This window comes from Camellia sinensis, chromosome 8 (assembly GCF_055761805.1).
Source record: "Camellia sinensis isolate YWXY chromosome 8, ASM5576180v1, whole genome shotgun sequence".
Classification (NCBI taxonomy): domain Eukaryota; kingdom Viridiplantae; phylum Streptophyta; class Magnoliopsida; order Ericales; family Theaceae; genus Camellia; species Camellia sinensis.
In genome coordinates, this window is record NC_138968.1 from 8077319 (window position 1) to 8086192 (window position 8874).

The following is an 8874-nucleotide window of genomic DNA, read 5'->3' on the forward strand; positions in this document are numbered from 1 at the left end:
ATTTTGTTCAAGGGCAGTCAGTCATGAAACATTTTATTTTAAAAATCATGAAATTTTAAAAATATCCTCGTTGAATTAAGTTTTTGCCGAATGCTTATATTGCTTAATCCTATGGACAAATCAAACGTGACGAGAAAAAAGACTTACATCAGCAAATTCTTAACTTTGGTATAAACAAAAAAAATTGGCACCTTCTTTTGATTATTTAATGAAATTTTTTTAAAAAATATAGTTTTACTTTTTTGCCTTCTCCCATTTTAGGTTTTAGTTAGATCTCAAATCAAAATACTAAAATCGTGAGCAGGAAAAATAAGTGAAAAAAGGAGCGAGAGACTTGAATATAATCTCATAGCTAGAGCTAGATGATAGTCACAGTTGAGCTAGGTGTAGTGGTGGCACATGAGGGATAGGGGGAGGGCTGGGGGTGTTGTGTGGTGGCAATGGAGGAGCTACTAGTGGTAAGGGGAGGGTGGTGATGGAGTTAAGAGGGGATTGGGATGAATGAGGAAGGAGGGCAGTGGTGATGGCTATCAAGATAAGTTAGAGGTGGAGGATTGAGAGAGAGGGGAGAGGAGAAAGAAAGGTAGTGTGAAAAACATAAAGAACAAAAAAAAATGTAAATTATTTATAATTTTATAATTTTTTTTTTATCCACTTCTTACTCTAGGGTACTTAAAAAGGATTTTGTATATATTAAACATTTTTGTTGCAATTTTTTTTTAATTGCCAAAAAATAGAGGGAAAATAAAGTAGAAATAGTTGGAAAAAAAAATGAGAATCCAAAATAATTACACCTTACATTGAAAAATTAAGAAAATTTGCAAAAACATGTTCAAAATTACATTATTGACCTCTACATTTTTTTGTCCTAATCTTCTCTCTAGTTGTCTTCTCCAACTGTTGGCCACTTTTCCCATACCATTCCCAACCACAAGCCACTTTTTTTTAAAAAAACATTTTTCAACTTTCGACCAATTCTTTTCGACCTCTCCAGTCTCTTCTTCACTCCATCCTCTTCCCCAACTCTTGCTTAGCCCATTTAACAATCATTAGTCATTCTCCCTAACTTGATTCTCATCCATCACAATTGCCATTGTGAATGAGATAATAAAAGACAAATCGCGATAAGAGAAAGAGTGTGAGATTGTAATGAAAGAGATAGAGAGATCATGGAGATCATGATCGATTTGCAATTCTAAGGAGATTTAGTTTCACCAAATCTAGTTTGGAATAAAATAGTCAATTTAGAAAAAAAGAGGGCCATCGCTGCATTAGGATAGGATAGATAAGAAAATTTAAAATAGAGAAAGGAAAGGGGCAATAATTGGAGGTGCAATGATGGTGGAGGTAATGGTGAGAAAAGAGATTAAGGGTAAGGAAGGCTTGGGAAGATTAAGGGTAAGAAACGCTTGGGAAGGTTAAGCAAGAGTTAGAGATGGTGGTGGCAGCATGCTTAGAGCTAAGAGTGGAAAAAGGGATTGGAGAAGGGGGCTTTTAGGCGGACAAGAATTGGCATGAATAGGGTTGGCGACAATAATTTAAAAGGATGTGACTCAATTAAGCACAGAGTAGTGAGAGAGAAGATCATGGAAAAAAAATTTAACGGATAAGAATGTAATTCTAATCATATATATATTTTTAGAAATTTCCATGTAAGGTGTAATATTTTCACATTTTTTGTAATTATTTATTTTTCATTTCATATTATGCAATTTTCATTTAATTATTTACTTTTAATTTAACAATTTTATCGAACAAACAAGTTGAGTTGAGGTGAGGTCCGTCCGGGCTCGTACCCGTAGGTGGTAAGTAAGTACAATCAATCTCCGCGGCAAGCTAATGTGAGCCGGGGGCAGGCATGCGCACCACGCGTTTGGGTAGAGTACACACACGCACACACTAGTACTACTCCCAACTCTTAACTCGTGTGATTTCCTCTGTTAATCCAGCGAGTCAACCCCGGTGATTCAGAATACCCTCCCTCTCTCTCTCTCTCTCTCTCTCTCTCAATCCCCAAAACACACACAGTCGAATCCAGCGATTTTTCAGACTATATAGGAATACAAAGATCAACAAATTTCTCATCTTGATTGAATTTGAAATCCAATTTCCAATTTAATCGTTGAATTTGTTTCCAAAAAAACCCTAGAAATGCAATTCCCCCAAATTTGAATGAGAGCCTTAGCCCTAGCCCTAACCCTAACCCTAACCCCAATCCTTCGTTTCCTCTAAATGTGGCCGTTTGCAGAGAGAATCAATCGATCGATTTTCTGAATCAGAGGGCCGATCAATCAATGAAATTGTCCCAAAAACCCGAGAGATGACAATTCCCCAAATTTGAATGGAAACCCTAGCTTTAATCCCAGCCACCTCCGAAGGTGGTGGTTTTCCGATCATCTGGACGCTCCGTCGCTTCTCTCTCTTCTTTTCTGGTGGTTGAGCACCGGTGCTTTTTCAATTTGTTTTCAAGTTCATTCTGTTTTTGGATTATAGAGTTTGATTTGGAGCTTGTCAAGGATCGTCAACAGTACCCGTTATTAGAGACTAGAACGACAGTTTGTCAACTGTGATTTTGGTTACAGATAGCAAAAGAGAACAGTTAGAGAGAGAGAGAGAGAGAGAGAGAGATGGGCAGTTCGGATAAGGGAACAGGTGTGGTTGATTGCAGCGTTGGAACAATTGTCTGGGTTCGGCGACGGAATGGCTCGTGGTGGCCTGGCAAGATTCTCGGTCCTGAGGAGCTCTCAGCTGCTCATCTCATGTCTCCGCGATCTGGGACTCCAGTAAAGCTTCTTGGAAGGGAAGATGCCAGCGTGTAATTCTGTTTATTCCCTCTCGCTCTCCCTCTCTCTGTGTGCGTGGGTGTGTATACATGATATATGCATATTACACTTGTATCTTGTGATTACACTTTTTTAGCCATGTTCATTTGCTCATTGCTGCAAATTGACCGTGGTTTGTGAATTTTTGGGTATTTGTTTAAGCTTTGTATGATCAGCTGTTGTGATTAATGGGTTCATTTTTTATTTTTATTTTTTTGATATATAGCAGGAAGGGTGCCTTTTCAGTATGAATCTGCAAATTGTCTTGAGTAGAGTTGTTATATAATTAGGCTATGGATATTTTATGCCCATATGATAATTGTTTGGAGGGTGTGCCATTCTTTCTCATTGTGATGGTTTGATGTGTGGGTGGGGGTTGAAGTTGTGCTTGAAATCTTCTTTTCGTTTCATATCGATTAAAATAAACAATGCTCTCTTGGATTATTAGATTGAAGATGTGGCTTGATAGCTTATTGGTAGGCAAAGATTGGTCACCAGCTCTGTAGAAAATAGTTTGGGATAGAGACATCTTAGTTGTTAGGCCCTTATTGGTGCAACTGGAAGGGGCTAAGAAATTCCAAAAGCTAATTGGCTTTGCATACCCCCGTGCTGCATATTTTGTCCTCCATGCTTGCCATCTTCTCCATTACCCACTCTGTTGCACGTTTCTCCATCCCCTTTAAAGCACAAAAGTAGGTTTCCCCCTGCCATCACACTACCAAATCTGATTGGTCATTAGCAATTCTAGGGTGAGGATTTTGTTTTTTTGGGGACTTACTGACAGTCTGGGACACTAATTAGTTGAATGTTTTCTTTCCACATATCAAGAAGGAAATTCTTCATATTATTTATCAATTAAATATGCTGATATTTATGATTTGTTCTTTCTTACTAGACAATATTTGCCGAAGTGTTGATGAAGAATGTTGAGTTCCCAAGAATTCCTAGAAATGGACCTTTTATTAGGTCTTTGTTTTCTTTGTTTTTGTTGGTTAACATTTTGTTGTTGTCGTGTTTTATCAGGGACTGGTACAATTTGGAAAAGTCCAAGCGTGTGAAGGCATTCCGATGTGGTGAGTTTGATGATTGTATTGAAAGGGCTGAATCGTCCCAGGGGATGCCTCCAAAGAAAAGAGAGAAATATGCACGTCGGGAAGATGCTATTCTTCATGCTCTTGAACTTGAGAAGCAGCTGCTGGAGGATAAGTATGGTAAAGTAGATTGTTCTTCTAATGGTAAGACCAATAAATCTTCTGATGCTGTGAAAAAGGAGTTAGTGACACCTTTAGAATCCTCGGGTCATGGCAATGGAAAACATGTGCACCCCAAATCACATTCGAAGAAACTAGATTCGCCCCTTGAGGACAAGAGCATGGATCATCCTCTCTATGCACAAAAATCCAAAGAAGGAGGTCAACTGGCAGCGGATGAGGATAATTCTGAAGTAATACCCCGGATGAGAGGTTTGCATGACTTAGGTCTCAGGATTGCCCCTTCAAAACGAAAGCTTTCTTCTTCCGTTGCTCTGAATGGCTCTCATAAACCTGAACATGATAATAATGCCCATGCCATTCCTAGCAGCAATCTTAGCACAGAAAACATGGTTCATGCCAACAGTAAAAGTTCTTTAGATAAAAAGAGAAAGTCGCATGAAATGTTGCCTGATGAATCCCTAGTTAAGAGACGTGATAGGCGCCGTCCACTTGTTCAAGTACTGCAGAGTAGTGCAAAGTTGCCAGTTCATGACTCCTTGAAACGTGATAATGATACTATTTCTATCCTTGTGTCAGGAGAGGAGCAGACAGGACATGCAAAGCCGAGCAATTGTGTTTACTTTCCAGGCGAGTCTAGTGATTGTTTGGATGATAAGAAAATTTGCTCCGATCAGATTGCAATGTCACCTTCCCGCGTCGAAGTGAGTAATTCTCCTCATCCTGCTGCTTTGGGTGAAGAGAACACTTCTGAATCTATGGAAAATACTGAAACTGATTCTTCTGAGACTGATTCTCTGGATTCAGATGCAGATGAGGAGCTGGAACTTTCAGGTTAGAATTGTTTTTGTTTTAGTTTTATGCTGATAATGCGTCCTCTGTGTGTTCTATTTAAGATATTTCCTGTCTTGGATCATTAATGTGTTTTCTCCAATTTTAATTTAGGTGTGCATATCACCTATTTATGTTATCGTTAATGTAATAACATTTGAGGTAAAATTCGATGACTTCTCCTGAAGATTAGCTCAAATGCACCAGGCCACCGTCGTTTCCAAGAATACCCTGGGACCTCCCTAATTGAACCACATCACAAGATTCAATTCTTTATATCTCTCAATCTAGTTGTCGTTCCAAGTTTCCAACATACAAGCATGTGAGCTACCACACCACATAGCTCTTCTTTGCTGCCACCACCATCTCTCTCTCGCTCTCTCTCTCCCCAATGTACGAGCATGTGAACATCACCATAACTCTTTGCTGCTGCGGCCACCATTCTTTTCAGCGACGTCCTAACACTTCACTTTTGTTGTGGCCCTTGTTGGCGATTAGATTTGATGCCATCTGGACCTCTGCCTACCACACAAGAGATGCACTGATCTTCACAGCCATTAATTTCTTTCTAATGGTTTCCTTCAATCCACATGTTCTCTATTTCGTTCTCCTTTTTCTCCAAGAAACAAAGTGATTATAAATTAAATTTTAGAGCAAGGCAGTTGGTCCAGTGGTAAGTGCTCTTAATAGCCTGCTCATGGGTGGTGTTTTGATCCCGCATCCCTCCCCTCTAATGTTAGAAACATAACTGTGATGTTTATCAAAATGCTTATAACTTGAATTTAATTAATAATATCGTTGATATTGGGCTGATAATTGATTAATGGTGGTGAGGACAAGAAGGAGATGAGAGACGATGTGCTTTGCTGGAATCAATGGTAAATCAAAGATGATTGGATTAGGTTCAGGTAGTTCTTTATGCAGGAATTGTAAGTACAAAGGAAGTTTTGCTGTTCTTTAAGAGGGTAAAAATTGAGATTTCATTTAATTTTTTTATCCTCGGGGGGTATTAGAGATATTTGATATGGTGAATTTGGTCAACTCTTTATGTAATAAAGATTCCATTTATCCTCACTAACTGTTGGAAAGGTCCCTGCTTATTTTGAAACGCACTGTGGCTTTGTGTATTTCACAAAACCTCAGTCAGAGAGGTGAATGAAATTTACCCAATAATCTCTTTTGTCTGCTGCCCAATAATTTTTAGAAAAATGCAGGAATATTTATACCAGCTGAGTTGGTGATGTAGACGATGCTAACAGGATAAGATCAATTTTGGTTTATATTGGATAGTCTTTGTGAGCAATTATAATTGATTGGGTTTGATTCTCATGAAATTAAGAAGTTAGAAATTAAGTTATTATATGTGGTTTAGTTGGTTGATATGTGTTTTAAAATTAATTGTATAATAAAAGAGATAGAAGAAGAAGGTAATAAAAGCAAAAAAGGAAAAAAATTGAGAGGCATTAAGGTCATTTTACATTTTCTGTTAACAGTGTTTGTATTACACTTTAGTACAAAATCACATGGGGGTAAAGTGCTCCAAAACTAAACCACAGGGTGTAAAATGGATTGTTGGTTTTTCTGGCTATTCTGAATTGCAGCCAGTAGTATGATGGTGACCTGATTCTTTGTGTATTTTGCTTTATTTTTTGGGTGACTCACCTGGTATGGGAATACTGTAAATTGCATTTAGAATACAGTTTAGAATCTGTTATCTTTTCATTGTCTCGTACCACCTAGTAATCATGAGTCAGCTATGTATCTCTCTCGTACCACCAGTATCTCTCTGTAAGATACTGGTTTTACAAGTATTTTTTGGGATATTCTTTGCTGTTTATTGACATTATTGAGTTTTTTTTTTCTGAGTTTATGCTTATGGTATTGTTGATGGCTCGGCAACGTAACTCGTTCTGCTTGGTTGTTCAGATGCTGCTGTACTCGCAGAATTGGAACCAAAATTTATGGAAAGATCCGGAGCACAAATTCAACATGGAAACATGAGCAGTGAGGAGCCTGATGACTTAGTACGTGCCAATGATGCATCTCACCTTAGCCCGCGCAACCCTGTTTTGGCTAGTATGGGGATGTCTGAATGGCAACTGAAAGGGAAGAGGAACAATCGTGGTCTTCCCAAAAGGCCCAGTGATGTAACTGATAGAAGGGTTTCGAGAGGTTCCATGTATGGAACATATCTTGAAGAGATGGAAAGCAATGGTTGTGATGAGCCTGATTTAATTGAAAAGAACTTTAGGACCCAAAGACGTGCATTTGACAACCGTGAATATGTGTTAACCTCAAAATCCACATCCAAACGTTCAGATGATATCACACACAATATAATTGATTGGGATGAGTTGGCTTGGAATGAAAAAAGATACTGGGAGGATTCAAGCAATTACTTTGATCCTATATTTGTAGGCCGTCATAATATTGGTGGCAAGATGAAGTCCATGTTGATAGATGTGGATCTGAAGGTTCAGTCAAGCTATCAAAGAGAGCATGTCCCTATGATTTCTTTGATGAGTAAGTTAAATGGTCAGGCAATTGTGGGCCACCCCATCCAAATTGAAGCAATGGAAAATGGTATGTCTGAAATTCTTCTTTCAGCAGCTGATGATATTTGCCCAGAAACTTTGGATAACGATGCTGCACTTTCTCCAGTGTGGAGAACTGCAAGGAGGACGGCCAATTTCCGTGTCCCACGCTTAAATCCATCAGCAACAGTGGACGGAGAAGAAACAGCAGAGCATTTTCAATATGTGGATCAAGACAAGAAAGTACTATTCAAGAAATCTAATGTGGGGAATTTTGGTCACAAGGGAAGTAAGATGAAGAAGAGCCTTCCTCATGCTTCCCGTCCTCCAATGGACCGGAAGTTTTCAAGAAAGGCACCGAAGAAGATAAGCTTATCTTCTAGCCAAAAGATAAAAACTCTGTCGTCAATTGGCACAGAACATAAACAGAAACAGAAACTTGGTAATGATTCGAAACATGGTAACAACAATTTTCAAGATGATGGGCTGATCAAAGGGGAGTCTGGACCCACTGCAGTAGCTTGTATCCCTGTTAAACTAGTGTTCAGTAGGTTATATGAGGAGTTGGTTGGTCGCCATCAATAAAACCCGGTCATGGGGGCTTCTGTGAATGGCAATGCATATTACAGAAAGTAATCGGTAATAGATATATTGTAAATTCTTAAATGAGATTAATAATCTTAATACTTATGCATCTGTTGCTAAAGTAGTCCACCCTACGTTTATTTGCAGGGATTGGGAGGACATAGACTGTGCAGACTGGGACAGCCTTCAATAATCCGATGAAACCTCGTACAGGGCAGGAAGCCGGCTTGATTCGGGATGATGTCACAGTTTCTGTACATGGGTTTTTACCGAGGAAGCATAAGAAAGAGTGTAGACTTTCATTAGTCCAGAGTAGTTGTCTGAAACTTAAATAGACATTAATGTACATTGTATTTTCTAAAGAAATCATGTATTTTGCAAGGTTCTTTTTTAATTTAAATATATAAGAACCTCAGCAGTGGATGGTCAAATGTAGTATGCAGATCCGTGTTGTAGGTTATATACATACATGCTTTACTTTACTTTACTTTCTATGATTTCTCTGCTTTGCTTTGCTCTAAAATTTAACTCGTGAGGTTAAGATTTAGGCCAAGTTTGGCATGTCTTGAAAAGGACAAAAAGTCAAAAAGTCACTATCCTATTTAAGTCACATCATCTTATTTACGTCACATCACCTCTCTAACACATCACTTCAAACTCAACCCAAACTCAATTTATATTTCATAAAAAGTTAAAAAGTACGTTTATTTAGATCATTTCAAACAATCCCTTATTTGCATAGGCACTTTCAAGTTGTGTTTGGGATCTTACATTTGTGCAGTGAAAAGAGAAGGGAAAGAATTTGTGTGTGTGTGTGTGTGTATTTTTTTCTTTTTTTATAAATTTTAAAACCACCCTCTATTTCATTTGCAAGTTCTTTATTGTTTTTTC

General features: G+C 38.3%; 1 protein-coding gene across 2 annotated transcripts; it reads left to right on the forward strand.

Moving 5' to 3' along the window:
• The first annotated feature begins 1807 nt into the window (after nucleotides 1-1807).
• LOC145797487 (uncharacterized protein At1g51745-like) lies at nucleotides 1808-8465 on the forward strand. Of its 2 annotated transcripts, none has more exons than XM_082884644.1 (4): nucleotides 1808-2815; nucleotides 3846-4867; nucleotides 6791-8037; nucleotides 8131-8465. In XM_082884644.1, the coding sequence occupies exons 1-3, from the start codon at nucleotides 2628-2630 to the stop codon at nucleotides 7981-7983; spliced, it is 2403 nt and encodes an 800-aa protein (XP_082740770.1). In that variant the 5' UTR covers nucleotides 1808-2627; the 3' UTR covers nucleotides 7984-8037; nucleotides 8131-8465. The 2 variants fall into 2 exon arrangements, with proteins under 2 accessions (XP_082740770.1, XP_082740771.1); XM_082884645.1 differs by having other exon boundaries at nucleotides 1936-2862.
• The last annotated feature ends 409 nt before the right edge of the window (nucleotides 8466-8874 follow it).